Here is a 15693-nt window from a genome sequence, read left to right on the forward strand (position 1 = left end):
AGGTTGCATTAAACACTTTCCCTCGGGTTTATATGATATTAAAAAAAACATTTGAGGGATACAACAAAAAGTCGTCAGTCCCGATATTTTATTCCAAGATGAGGTCTGAAAAACAGATCTAAAAAAAAAACCCCACCCCATTGGACATCTTTGATGGCACTGTGCCCAGACACAAGCCAGGGAAGTTCCAGTTAGAATCAGATGGGGTGAACTGACTCCATGACTTCGTTGATGACACTGCCCAGACACAAGCCAGGGAAGTTCCAGTTAGAATCAGATGGGGTGAACAGACTCCATGACTTCGTTGATGACACTGCCCAGACACAAGCCAGGGAAGTTCCAGTTAGAATCAGATGGGGTGAACTGACTCCATGACTTCGTTGATGACACTGCCCAGACACAAGCCAGGGAAGTTCCAGTTAGAATCAGATGGGGTGAACAGACTCCATGACTTCGTTGATGACACTGCCCAGACACAAGCCAGGGAAGTTCCAGTTAGAATCAGATGGGGTGAACTGACTCCATGACTTCGTTGATGACACTGCCCAGACACAAGCCAGGGAAGTTCCAGTTAGAATCAGATGGGGTGAACAGACTCCATGACTTCGTTGATGACACTGCCCAGACACAAGCCAGGGAAGTTCCAGTTAGAATCAGATGGGGTGAACAGACTCCATGACTTCGTTGATGGCGTGTCAAATTATTTATTCTACAACATAGAAAGTTTGACGGCTAGCTGAAAAACGTTGGACCGCACATGTGTATTGTATAAAGAAAGAGTTTTATTATAGACCTGTATGTACATAGAAATCAAAATATTCAAAACATGAAAAACTAGGAGTAACTCAATTACCTGTTTGACACAGCGATCTTGCATTACGACGATCGTAACATGCTACTATCACTTTGTTCACAGAGTATACTGTAAATTAGACCCTAAAACAATTATATCCGATACAGCCAATGCAAGGCTATAATAGTTGGCAAGTCTAGATTTCTGCAGTGTCTGAAAATGAAGTCTCTGGGATCCTTTTTATTATATTTTATTAAGATAATCAAACAACTGTTGTATTTTTCTGTGAACTATTTTCATTTTAAAGACTGGATGTTAGTCTATGCACAGGGTTGACATGGAACAAACCATTCGCCGCCACTCCCCTTTGCGCAACGAGCGACTTGTCTCGAAACAACGGTGGTGGTGGTCCCGAATGCGTATTAGGCACCAATCTAGACTGGTTCCCGTTCGTTCCTGCGACTGATTGGAAAGTAGAACAAGTGCAGCGACACCAAGCGGAGGATCCGGGAACCAGTCTATCACCAATCTCATGTTCGGCTGTTTCCGTCAAGCCCGTAAAAAAAGAATGGTTATGCCAGCGCCCTCTGTTGGCAGATTGCAAAAGCACACTTCGAGATCATGACGTCACAATATCATGACGTCAACAGACATTCAACGTCACAATAACAATGCCACTGGGCGGCTACTCTCCCGATTCATACATCGGACCACAGTTATTTGGATCCAAAAACTAGGAACTTCTCTGTAAGGTAAACAGACAATTGAAATGATGTATTTTGGTGGCAATGTATAGGGCTATGAAATAGATCTCCCGATAGAGTTAAATAGGAACACCAAGTTACCTGTTTTCATTTAGACAATGGCAATTAGGGATACATTCTCCCCAGGGAGCCGTTCGCAAAGCGATCGTAGCTCTACGACAGTCAAACGTAAATATGGGATCCAGTGCGACACGCTAAGATCGCTTTGTGGAAAGGGACCTTGAAATGATTTTATTAAAGGCCTAACAGCTATTAAGACAAAACTACATGCCTAACATAAATCGTACTCTTTATTACGAGTTATTGCAAACTAATATAAAACCGTATCTATCATTCTTATAATAAGTAATTAATTAGTAACCGTTTTCTTTCATTTGATTGTGGACCGCCTCCGTGGTCTAGTGGTAGAGCGTTCGCCCGGAGAAGGTCCGGGGATCGATCCCCGGCCGCGTCATACCAAAAGACGTTAATAGATGGTACTTGTTGTTACCCTGTCTGGCGCTCGGCATTAAGGGGCTAAAACAAGGACTGGTCGGCTCGGAGTCAGTATACTGTGTCTGAGTGGGGTATTCATGTTAAAACTGCGGCATGGTATCTCAGTGGGCTAGCACTATAAATCGGCATCAGTCCGGACTAGTACAAGCAGCCACACGCACACACACACACACACACACACACACTCACACAAACGTGCATGCACGTCGCTATATCTGTGCAATAATCTTGAACGTGACTTTAAACCCCATTTCACCTCACCTCATTTAATTGGGGCCAACTGTTCTAATAAATGTACTCAAAGGCAATCGGTTCTTGATCAAATTACATTACTCGCTGGCGTTCAAGATTAGAAATTATGCAATATGCGGGCATACGGGGGTTCTCGGCTCATTGTCGCAAGGTATTCCGACCATGCAATATTCACAGCAATATTCCGTACTCTACGACACTCGAGTCCTTGAATTTTAGATTACAAGTACTTTCTTCTTCACAACTTAACATAAGTCACAGATATTCGACCTGCCGCAATTGTTCTCGTACGCAGTGTACGGAGTTCAGGTTACGGACAGTGCCGAGTCGCTTGACTATAAGCACTCGTGTATTCAGACGTTCGTACACGCACAACTACTTGCAATCTTATTGCATGCCTTAAACCAATATATCAAATGAAATGAATCCATGATCTTACATCAACATTTTGACCCCCAGTTGTTATGTAGCGAAGTGTTAGATATTTCATTTCGACATTAAACAAGAATGAGATATAGAGGGACTATATGTATCACGTAGTGACAAACAGAGCAATATTCCTGCTCGACTTTATGATTTACAATCCTCCGGCGATTGTAATAATTTAGATCTTGCACTCAAGAGTACCCGGGCACTTCACAGCCGTTATTACAATATCACCAGGCTCACAGTCGTCAGTCAACGAGCACGCGGGTTGTGAGAGGCATGGGTTAGAGAGACAAGATGGGATGTACAAGCAGTGCTGGAGCAGTCTCCCCAACCCCCGGGGGTAAGGACAATCAGCGAGAGAAGCAGGAAGAAAAGAAACCTGCTACCCCAAGGAGCAGGAAGGGTACCATGGAGACCGCTGGAGACCATGTTAAGGTAGAGATTGAAGAGGTAAGGATAAATGTATGTTTACGATTAAACCATAGCTTAATGAATTGATATGATAAACTGACGAGTTGTGTCAAATTTGGAGTTTTTATTAAAGAGAAATGAGGAAGACATACGCGCACATTTTCGAAAGCTGAACAAAACGTGTACGGTAATGAATGACCTTAACTCTGAAACACTATAGCTATGCTCGGCTTCCAACAATAAATGACATTTTTCTACAGTTGTTAATTTTAAAAATTAATAAGATATTGATCGCGGCATATATACTTTTTTAATGTAAAACAAGGACTTTTTAAACCCTACTAATAACCTGTAATCGGAATCGAGCAGTTTTAAACCTATGTATAGTGCTTGACGAATGGATTACTTCAACTATTTCATTCAAGGAAGACTCGGGTATTTTCAGTGCATGCGCGGTAAAACTATTCTGTCTTTGTTTAGAGCATGTGTCTGTGTTATGGTTTGCAATGAATACTACGGCGAATATTTATTTACACAACATTGTGAGGTTTGTGACATTATACATTTGCATTCATCTTCTCGTGAGAACAGCCTTTTGCCGTGTAGGCAGATTTCACAGAGACATGCAGCCAGATTTTGTGGCAATCTGCCGGTCTCGAACTCGATTGACAACCCCAAAGCAAAGGCCAGGTTCACACAGTGCCGATTATGGCTCCCGTTTGAGATCAGACAGCTCTACGACACGAAAAGTGAAAAAGTCGGATTACTATCCTCAATGATCTGGAATGTCCTATCATTGTCTGAGTCGCAGTCCTACGTATCGGGAAAGGTCCAGAGAGGTCGGCCAAGCACTCCCGACAGTATGGTGCGTCCCGTAACATTCGGGAAACTTAGCCGATTTTGTCTAGTCTGATTACAATCGTGACTATGCCGTGACAGATTCTGCTGTATCGAATCAAAATCGTAACAATGTCCTGTGTTGGACGGTGTCCTGTGGACGCTGTCGTGATGAACGGGAATGCATAGTTCATTGCCGTTTCTTGTCGATTGAGTCCAGATTGCGTCCAGATCTTGCCGATTACGAACAGTCTTTGTCGGTTCACTGTCCGGTCACTGTCTGATCTCTGTCGGATAGCATTCGGGAGAATCGGGACGCTGTCGGGAAAGATTTGGTCGTTTTCTACCATGCGGAAGATACAAATCGGATCAGATTTGGATTGAGAACGGGAGAATCGGGACGAATTCGACTTGAATCGGGACGCTTCCTGAACAATATCTCATTGTTTGTGAATTTCCCGCCACGAATCACAGGATCTTGATTAGACCTTTGACAAATTTTAATCGGGAATGGTCCTATCAAGGACGGCAGTAAATATCCTGAATATGTGACTGAGCCCTAACCGATGAACTGCGCTACGTCCACACTGTTAAACAAACATTAAAACCCAACCGTCGTTTCCAGGATTGACAACGACCACATTGAGTTTTGAGGTTGGGATAGGGGTATTGCAGTTATCAATTCCTTCACACTGGGAAAATGTGTCAAGAGTTCACAAGGTGGTCTTACGTAGACGATAACAGAGGCGTTTTCTGTTGCTTGCCTTCAGACTGCAGAGTAATGTTACTGTTTCTAGATGAAAACACACTTCAGATTAATCTGCGGAAATGTTGCTTTTGAAACTAGCTCCTAATATCTCGGGTATCTGCGGTGATTCCTTTTCAAGCCACCATGCAATATAGATACACAACGGATATGACGATATATTGACATTGAGATAAGGTATGTGTGGTTTGATTACAGTTGTGATATATATTCAAACCACAAATACCTGATCCTTAGAGATAACGTATTACCATAAATTGTATGCCATGTAAATACAATCATATATCTTACAGGTGGCCAACCGTTGATAAGTCATATGCCGAAGATAGCGAAAAAGTATATTGTTGGCTTGCAATAGATTGAATGCAATGCAATTAGAATTCAAATTGATAGAACTGTGCGGTATTTACCTACGGTAACATTTGTGTCACAATAACTTTATATATACACCAAGTATAGAAGGACATCTTTGGTGAGCAACAATAGAGGAGTGTTGTGAGTGAGTGTTGATTTGCGCCGTATAAAGTCCCTATATATGTAAAGCGAGATTAAGTGGTGGGCGTAGGCACGGGCGGCCCAATCGACTAAGGCGTCGTAATACATTATGTAGAGTTATGGCCCTTAGCCGACCCAGGACAAAATGATCGTGGTTCGAATCCATGTTTCGGTGTGATCGTATCCGTGTTCATTGGTTTCACCAAGCTGATAAGCGTCCAAAATCTGCTTTCTTCTCACATTATCCTGACACGCCGTGATATAGCAGACATTTTGATCAAAGCACCCTTAATCCCAACACACCTACACTTATTGACATTTGGTTACAGATAGAAATGGTCCATGGTTGCACATATGTCTAATCTAGTACTAAGTGCCATCGACCGGGGTAGAATAGGTATTCAGCAACCCATGCTTGGCGTAAAAGGTGACTATGCTTGTCGAGGCGACTAACGGGATCGGGTGGTCAGACTCGCTGACTTCGTTGATGCATGTCATCGATCCCAATTATGTGGACCGATGCTCATGATGTCAATCACTGGAGTTTCTGGTCCAGACTCGATTATTTACAGACCGCCGTCATATAGATGGAATATTGCTGAGTGTGGCGTAAACAACAAACAAACAAACAAAGTGCCATCTTACTCATGAATTATCAACATAAGCTGAATTGCGAGTGAGTGAGTGAGTGAGTGAGTATTGCTTAAAGCCGCATCAGCACTTTTTTAGGTACTCGCGGCGAGGTTGAATTGTGCATGAGGAGTCATACGCTATATAGCCACAAGCTATACTGATGCGAAATTCAAGTAAACTGCCGGGCAAAAGAAAGTATAAACTTGAAAACTGGATTTGACGAATAAAATACAAACGTTATCAAAAAGCTACTCGACTGGAAACAGTCGCCGAAACACTGCAAACTTTAAGTCCCAAACACAACCATGATTCCCGTATCATACACATCACTTTCAAATAATCCTTTTTCCTCTGTGTCATGTTTAGCCACCATCAAACATGGATGTATACCTCCTTTTGCCCGGCAGTGTATTTCCCGAAATAGCGCAGACCATATCATTGTTATATGTCTGATACATTCTTGCACGCTGGACATTCCAAGCAGTTAGTTAACATTGCAATATAAATATTATAAGAACATTCCAGTGAAAGTGCGACATACTTGACATGTTTTGAAGGTGGCCAGTCTGAGGGAGGTGCCCCCTAGCTACCCTCCACCGGAACCACCGTCCTACAGCAAGGGGCTGTACCTCAGGGGCGTGAACTTCACCAAGACGGACCGGCTGGCTAGCAAGGTTAGTAAGCTCCACTGATTCATGAGTGTTTGTTGTTTAATGTCGCATTTAGCAATATGACAGGACCATTTATGGCTACGACTTGGGTCTGTGTGTCGAATCTGCACTGCACAAACCAGTGGTTGATATAATGAGCTACGTCCCACGCCTGGACATCTGGACACCTGATGTCATCTCGTTTAAGGCACCGGGATTCACTGACTGTGGGTTCAAATCCAACATTCGTTCTGATTATGATCCTTGGTTTGTCTGCACCGTGTCCGTGCACATATTCAACCCACGCACAAACCAGTGATTGATATCATGAACAACGTACCACGCCTCATGTCCCTCTCGGGTTTTTAAGGTCCCTCAATCCACTTACTGTATGTTCAAATCCAACATTCGTACTGATTATGATCCTTGGTATGTCTGCAGCATGGCCGAGCGTCATATTCCTCCAACGCTCTATGATATCTAAACTAGTGTTTAAAGGGGTATAAATCCAAGACATTGTTCATACATCGTCTGTAGGTACATCTGTTTCCTGTAAAACATATACAACATTCATAAATCTCTTAAAAATATCTTAAGAAATCTGAAGTGTGATTGAAATATAACGTGTCCATCATGAGATCTCAAGACGTTTGTGTCAATAGTGTGTGTAATGTCCACACAGGCATTCATCGAGTGTCAAGCCGCGACATAAAACCCTATATCACCCTGAATTATACTGACTTATATAGCTCAATATCGACTTGAGCTGTATGGTGTAATAAATGAGCGTGACAAACGAGAGTGTACTCCACTTCTAGGAGATTGTCCTTGGTCGTTAATATAAACACATACACCAAACAGGCGTTGACATCTGTAGCCAGGTCGAGACTGATACGCAATGACACCTCGTTAATCCGGACACTTTTAAAACCGAATCGCCGCCTCCTGGACGATTATTGTTGGGGACGTCAATATAAACCCAAATAGATATTAATCTGTGTAAACCCAAATAGATAAATATTAATCTGAATATACACAAATAGATATTAATCTAATTGTACCTTTCATTCGTAGGAATATTACTTCCGGATATTCACAGATTAATGCGTGTTTACAGTAGTAAAATGTATGCAAAGATCTCCTTTTTATGAATGAGGGCAAAATTATTTTAAATAAATACAGTAGATCTTGCTAATTACCTTCTATATGATCAAATGTCGATCACACTTAACAATGTATCAATGGTAGTATTAATAAAACCTGTCAATTAATATCAATGATACCTGCCAATTACTATCAATGCTACCTGTCAATTTATATCAATGATACCTGCCAATTAGTATCAATGATACCTGTCTAGTATTAACGATACCTTTCAAATAGTATTAATGATGCCTGTCAATTAATATCAATGATACCTGTCAATTAATAGCAATGATACCTGTCAATGATAACATTGCTCTGAGCTTGATGCTCATAACCCGCCATCATCATTTAAGTGTACAAAATTAATATACCGTGGCTCTTTTCTCCCCAAGAATCCCCAAGTCATAATTCGTATTTGCTATAATGTACCGGAAATTTCATCACCGTGGTTAAGTCTACAATAAACGTTAAGAAAAAAAATCTCTTTGAATGACTTATCGAATGCTTGCTGATTCGATGGTTTGACAGCAGTCACCCGTGCCTTTTTATAACGTATGCAATAATCACTCTTACTTTCTGCAAACAGGTTCCTGGAGACGTCCTGGATTCCTACGATCAACTCTTTCAGTACCTCACTCAAGAATCCACGGATGATCTCTTCAAGGTCAGGGCGATACTCGTCTGGCTCGTCAGCGCCTACGTACAGCCTCTGCAGAATATCACGGGCCAAGGTCAAACTAAAGCCAGCGGCCAAGGTCATATTTCTACCCAAGGTCACAACCAAACTAAAGTCAGTAATCAAGGTCAAGATACAATTGTAGACAGTGCTGGTATGCATTCGGACAACGATGGCAATGTGGAGGAAAATGTTAACATGAACGGTTTACACAATTGCCGTCAGCGCCAGAAAGAATCGATTGATCATACTCCTAGATTAGACCTTGACCTTGTTCATAAAGGTCAGGTTGACCTGGCTATCATGTTTGCGTTCTGTTGCAGGTGAGATATTGTGTCATGGAAACATGTTTATTTTTCGTATCAGTTTCTTTCTATTTTGACCCAATGAAAGGAACTTACATACCAGTTGGAGAAACGTCCAGACTTCTAAGTGTATTGTTTATAATCAAATGAATTACGCTGGACAGACCATTAATCACTTTTCTCTAAAGTAATCAAAAGGAATTTGTATACAATAAACACACATTACATGTAACTTTTTTGTCCTTGCCGACGAAGTAATTTCTCCACGGTCATGATGAGTTGAAGGCTGTGACTAATAACTTGGGTCCACAAACTTACATGATTGAGTTTAAGTGTTTCAAGTTAACATGGCTCGATATCAGTTTACTCCACAAGAAACACGTAAATAAAATATTCACTCAATTAATAAATTTCTTTATTAATTATGGGTTGTGAAGTACATCATAATGCGCACTGAGACAAACCATTTTTCATGTATACTGCTGAAAACAAAATAAGGAAACCCACAATTGGAAGGCTATGGGAGGCCCACCAGCTATGATAGTTTAACTACAGTCCTATGAAAAAATCGGGTGTTCTTAAACGTCTTTTGAGTAGTATATAACGTAACCCATGGGGATTCCGAGTTAGAATAGATTCAACCTATGTTGGTTGTAAGAGGCGGCAAAACTGATCGGGTTGTTAGGCTCTGTGGTCGATGGCGTGTTAACGTACCCCGAAAGTGTAAATTGTTGCTCATAATATCAGTCACTGGATTGTCTAGATCAGAATCGATTATGTACAAACAGGCGTAATTTAGCTGGAATATTGCTGAGTGTGGCGTTAAACAACAAACGAACAATTATGTACAACATACCCCATAACTTTAGACACCTGTATAGCTGCCAACGACTGGCCAGACACAAAAACGTATACAGCTGGAAATGAATACAGTACCGGTAACGAGATATTTCTATATAACTTGTACACTGTAACCTTTCAGCAGACATCGGTGGTAACTCAGATATTTATCACGATGAGATCCATGTAATATGTAGCTATTTCCAAAAGTTAAATGAAAAAAGGGGTTTTGATTACCCTTTTTCTAGGTTATATGTTTATTACAATTATTGACTCTGAGCAATAAGTGACTAATCTGAAGGCATGCATGTTTGTTTGTTTGTTGTTTAACGCCGCACTCTGTAAATAATCGAGTCTGGACCAGACAATCCAGTGATTGACATCATGAGCATCGATCCACATGATTGGGATACGATGACATGCATCAACCAAGTCAGCGAGCCTGACCACCCGATCCCGTTAGTCGCCTCTTACGACAAGCTTAGTCAGCTTTTACGTCAAGCATGGGTTGCTGAAGACCTATTCTACGGGTTTAATGGCATGTGTGACCAGTATTAGGAACCTACATTGTCGTAAAGAGTATTGCATCCTTTTTGTTCCAGAAAAGCGGGTATTAAGTGCATTGTAATCCGAGGCCAGTGCAAGCCAGACGGGTATGAGGTGGATTGGAACATGCGTCCCTGGGGTTTCTGGAACTCCGTGTTCCTGAACGGGGTGTGGCGGTTGATCCACCCACACTGGAGCATCATCCACACCACAGTGGAGGTATCACGAGTGAAAGATGAGATAGTGATGGAGAACCCCACACTGAAATGTGCGTTTGATGATTATTACTTCCTTACAAATCCTGATGAACTTATAACAAGTTGTCTGCCAGATAACCCGAAATGGCAGCTTTTGAAGAAGCCAATTCCCAGTGGTCGGTTTCAGCTGATGCCATACTTCACCAGGCATTTCTTTAAACTGGGTCTCAGCTTGTCCAAGGACAAAGACGGCATCCTGAAAACATCCCAAGGTAAAGCTAGAGTGGATATAGACTTCCCTGAAGGAAACCAGCCTGAGCTGTACTATCACATAGCAGAGAAGGAGATTCCTTCAGCTGAGTACGTTGTCATGGATACAGATTCACTCAGGAGATGTGTGTTTATGTTCAAGATGGAGTCCACATATTCATTCCGCTTGTGTTTCAAGAAGCGAGGAGTGTACAATCTAAGGATTTATGGCGGTCATGTGAAACACGTGGATACCGAGGTTGATCGAGCACCTTTACTATGTCAGCTCCAGGTTGACTGTGAGGAACCGGCTCCAACATGGCTACCCACACCCCTCTCTCCTGCCATTGGCTGGGGACAAAGTGAACTCGGCGTCAAGTTTGGGGTGATTCCAATATCTCATAAAGGGGGAATAGCATGTACGAATGAGAATCGTAAAGTCAATTTCATGTTCAAGATAGCGCCAGCTACAGAGATCCAAGCGAATCTGATATCTTCCAAGACTTCGAATCCAGTACCAGTCCCTGATTTTGTTCACAAAGACAACAAAGCAATATTGTTGGTGGTTCTACCAAGTGGCGAGGAACACTGTTTGAGGGTCAACGCTAGATCCAAAAAGGAAAACGGAAAGAGTTTTGTCAACGTGTGCAATTTCGTTGTTAAAGCTCAACCGGTGCCTTTGCAGAAGGAGGTATTACTATTATTAAAAATAATTTCTTACAGACACGTGGAGCATTCAAACGACGTTGCATGCAGTAACAACTTTGTCTTTCAAATACTTCTCTTAATTGATGTTTGTGTGTATATCTCTAAGGACGAGGCGTCAGTTTTAACATTGAATTCCATATATTTGAAAAGATAACTGATGTGTATAGCCAGTGTATATGTTTCCCAGCGAGCCCGAGACCGACGCCTGAAGAACATGCTTGAGGCGGTCATGAGATCCGGGACGGAAGGTCAGCTGGTCAAGGCGATGAACGAGTACACCATGTTCGTCCACGCAGACACCGGGGAGCTGGACAGGGCGGAGGACAGACTAGCGTACTTCAGGCTAAAGACCAGTCAGTAATCACATGGATTTCAATCACAGGGGACATTATTGTCGGCATCAACCTTAAAACCACAAAACAGAATTATTCAGGCCCGGTTGATAGCGTGACATCGAACTCTGACCACTAGCTTGTCAATGTACTTGTCACGATGTTCTATAATAGTTGCGATACCTACATGTGCATGTAGTATCCGCCTATTACAAACATTGGTATTTTGGCTCAGTTGTAAACGTCTATGGTCCGTAGCACTTATATTGTCTCTGCCATTGGTTTTCCTCACACAATAAGCCGTGATGATTAAAATACTGTTGAAATTACCGTTAGATTCACCTAATTCACAAACTTCCCTTTCCTATCTTCCAGACCTGCTTGATGCCATACAGAGGAACTTCGTCCCAAACCTTGAGATGACCATATACGATGCCGAGACTTCCAAACACGTTGAGGAGCTAAAGAGCTACATCCGGGTGGCTAAGGCTCATCTCCATCATCTTCAACGCACTGCGACCTACAGAAACCACGTGCTCACTCTCAACCAATCACTGTTGCTGGAGTTAAGGGGCTACATGGAGCCAAGTCCCATCATATATGACGTCATGGTGGCAGTCCTTCTACTTCTGGGCGAGAGGAGAGCAAATATATACGTATGTCCAGGGCCCACTTGCACAAAGCGATCTTAGCGCTAAGATGATTGTAGTGAGTGAGTGAGGTAATGCTTTACGTCACATCGGCAATATTTCAGCCATATCATGACGATAAGATGATTGTAACTCCCATACGTTAACATAGGCTTATGACAGTCCTAGCGCTAAGATCGCTTTGTGCAAGTGGGCCCAGATGATTTATGTGTAGCATTCGGCATTTGGTACCGAGCCGAAGCATAAATCCCATATGTTGTGGTCTGGTGGTAGAGCGTCTGCCCGGAGAGCGGAAGATCGGGTGTTCGATTCCCGGCCGCGTCATACCAAAATACGTAAAAAAAATAGTACTTGTCGTTACCCTGCCTGGCGCTTGGCACTAAGGGGCTAAAACAAGGACTGGTTGGCCACGGAGTCAGTGTACTTTGTCTGAGTGGGGTTTTCATGTTAGATTGCGGCATGGTATTTCAGTGGGCTAGCACTTTAAAAGCGCATTAGTCCAGTCTAGTACAAGCAGCCACGCACGCGTGCACGTACGTCGCCATTTGAGTGCAATAATTTTGAACGCAACGTTAAACTCCATTTTACCCCACCCAATATAATTCACGTATATGGACGGTTTCATATATTATTCATCATTTCAAGTTTCCATCTGACCTGTTAGTTTCAAGTTTTCACACAACCCACACCCAATGCATCCACAATGCAGGATGTATTATGAAGAGTAACAAAATACCATCAAACATGGTTGCATGTAGTGATTTTAAGTGTCTTAATTAATTTAATTAAACTAAAATAACAAATCTCACCATCATATCACTAAGAAACAAGTTGATTTTGTACGTGCATGTAAGCCTTTAAGATAGACTACAATAAAAATCCTACATTAAAGATACCCCCTTGCTATTCTCCAGGAATGGAAGTATATCCGTAGCACCCTCAGCCGGACAGGTAAGGCCAGCATCCTGAACTGTATGGAGAGGTTCCACCCAGAACGGGTGGGCCACGACCGGCTTACGGAAGCAGATGCCATCTTGTCCCAGCATTCCCTGGACCAGGTCTGGGAGGCTAGTGCGGGAGCGGCAGTCATACATAGATGGGTAGGTTTGGTTCGATGTTGTTTGTTTGTTGTTTAACGCCGCACTCAGCAATATTCCAGCTATATGACAGCGGTCTGTAAATAATCGAGTCTGGACCAGACAATCCAGTGACTGGCATCATGAGCATCGATCTTCGCAATCAGGATAGGATGACATGTATCAACCAAGTCCCGTTGATCCCGTTAGTCGCCTCTTGAGACAAGCATGGGTTGCTGAAAACCAATTGTAAACAGGATCTGCACGGGTATTTGATGGTGTAACGCTTCGTCGATTATCTATTATTTTGTATCTCCATTTTATAATGGCAAACGTACTGCAACCATTCACTTCTTTGTGTGTCCGACTGGATTAAACGGGGAAGTATGTGGGAAGTTACTGGTAAGGGGAACGGAGACGTCATTTTCCCAAACGACGCGGTTGTTGAGAATGGGTCCAGGGTAATAGTAGAATAGTAGACAATAGATAGTCGAGGATGGGTGTAACATGTGAAAGTGACAGTTCTCACATTGCTACGTGTATTTATATACGTCAGTTGATGATGGAATATATCAGGATTCCACAAGGATACCAGGTTTTGGGTGTTATTGACTAAATTTGTCAAACACGGTGCCTCTGTATTGGGCTAGATCGAGGATTATTGATCTCCAAACTTAGGATATGAAAAGTGGTGGCGTACAAACTAGTTCCATCGACTTGTCATCTTCTCATTTTCGACATTAGGCCAAAGACGTAATTGGGAAGATCAAGTGGGGCGACTCGACACAGCCTGGGGTAGATCCAAACAATGTCGACAATGCTGATCTCGAGAATTCTGGTAAAAGTCGAGAGGGTGATTCAACCGGAAGGGCGGAAGATGGCATTGAAGCAGACGACATGAACCCAAACCCAAAGTCAAGGTCAAGAACGTCCCAAGGAAGTGAAAGGTCAAAGTCAGCTACAGACCAGGATGATTTTGTCTCGGCAAAGAACATTTCGACTGAGTTTGTTGATTTTACAAGCTCGAGTTCTACAGGAAACAGAGTCGGTGGTGAAAATGAAATTCAAGATCAGAGTCATTCTGAGGGTGAGGCTGTAGGTTCCAATGATGGGGATAATAACGATCATCGTTCTGTACAACACCAGACAAAGTCAAGGCCAAGAACGTCCACAAGAAGTGAAGGGCCCAAGCGAACTACTGACCAGGGCGATGATGTTGCAGCGGCAAAGGCAACCGAGCTTTTTGATTTTACTGGTGCGAGTTCTACAGAAAACCGAGTCCTTGGTGAACACGAAATCCAAGATCAAGGTCATTCCGAAGATGAAGCTTTCAATGATGGGGATAACAAAGACTGTCGTTCTCGATGTCTGCCACGGCACAGAAAAAAAATCTTTTTGTCTGTGTGGCAATGACGTAAAGTAGATAAGTTTTAGAGTTAAAAAAATATTTTTCATATCCAGAACTAGATTTCAAATGTAAATAATCATCTGATAATTATAGGTTCTTGTTTACGAAAATAGATACAGGGGAATGCATACCAGCAGTCAAACGAATTTCTTCCTCATTGCCTATGAGTTCCAGTGTGTGTATGCGTGTGCGTGCGTGCGTGCGTGCGTGCGTGCGTGTGTACGTGCGTGCGTGCGTGCGTGTATCTGTGTCTGTGTCTGTGTGGCCAGGATGTTGCTTATGGCAGTTAATCACATTCTCATGTTAAATATAGTTCATGTTTAGCTAAAATGAGGAAAACTAGTTATGGTCAAACTAAGTTATTACTGCTGTGTGACTAAGATATTATTGCTGGAGTTTAGAAAATATTCTGTATAATACTGTTATTCAACAATTCCTGCACATTCTGTTTAATTGTTGAGTTTCCTTGTTGTAATATTCATTAAGCCTTCATCGTTTGAAGACGCTGTCATTTTCATAATAAACTTCAGTTCACTATATCAAGGGCTTTAAATGAAGTGAATACAATATAAGCAGCCACGTTCATGTTGTGTAATGTTGTTTTGTTGACATTAATTATTGTTTCTTTCCGTCCACACATGTGTGCCTTGGCATTGCAGCAGTCTCATGGGTTTTATGCATTATGTATTAATGTCATGTTATATTTAGTATATATTTACTAAATGTATTCTTAACAATATTCATGTTTAACAAGGATATGTTATATATTTTGATAATTATTGATCGTGTTGGGCAGTGTGTAGTGAGTTAAAATATGTTGTGCAATTTTTAAAACATTTTACTTTACTGTCAAGTCGTTTGTGATATTTTAAAGAAATAAACCCGTCACATGTTTCCTGTTTATCGCTGTTTCTAGAGTCCATATACGCTCGTTTGTTTGATGTTTAACGCCGCAATTTGGATACGATGACATAAGTCAGCTAAGTCACAGAGCCTGACCACTCGATACCGTTAATTCTAACCCGGATCTTTGTG

General features: G+C 42.1%; 1 protein-coding gene across 1 annotated transcript; it reads left to right on the forward strand.

Moving 5' to 3' along the window:
• Window positions 1-3027: 3027 nt before the first annotated feature.
• On the forward strand, window positions 3028-14663 carry LOC139456207 (uncharacterized). Its single transcript, XM_071237768.1, has 9 exons — window positions 3028-3195; window positions 6433-6549; window positions 8258-8670; window positions 10095-11175; window positions 11380-11545; window positions 11900-12180; window positions 13089-13274; window positions 13995-14384; window positions 14442-14663. The coding sequence occupies exons 1-9, from the start codon at window positions 3028-3030 to the stop codon at window positions 14661-14663; spliced, it is 3024 nt and encodes a 1007-aa protein (XP_071093869.1).
• The last annotated feature ends 1030 nt before the right edge of the window (window positions 14664-15693 follow it).

This window comes from Haliotis cracherodii, unplaced genomic scaffold, assembly GCF_022045235.1.
Source record: "Haliotis cracherodii isolate W230 unplaced genomic scaffold, xgHalCrac1.p SCAF_1, whole genome shotgun sequence".
Lineage (NCBI taxonomy): Eukaryota > Metazoa > Mollusca > Gastropoda > Lepetellida > Haliotidae > Haliotis > Haliotis cracherodii.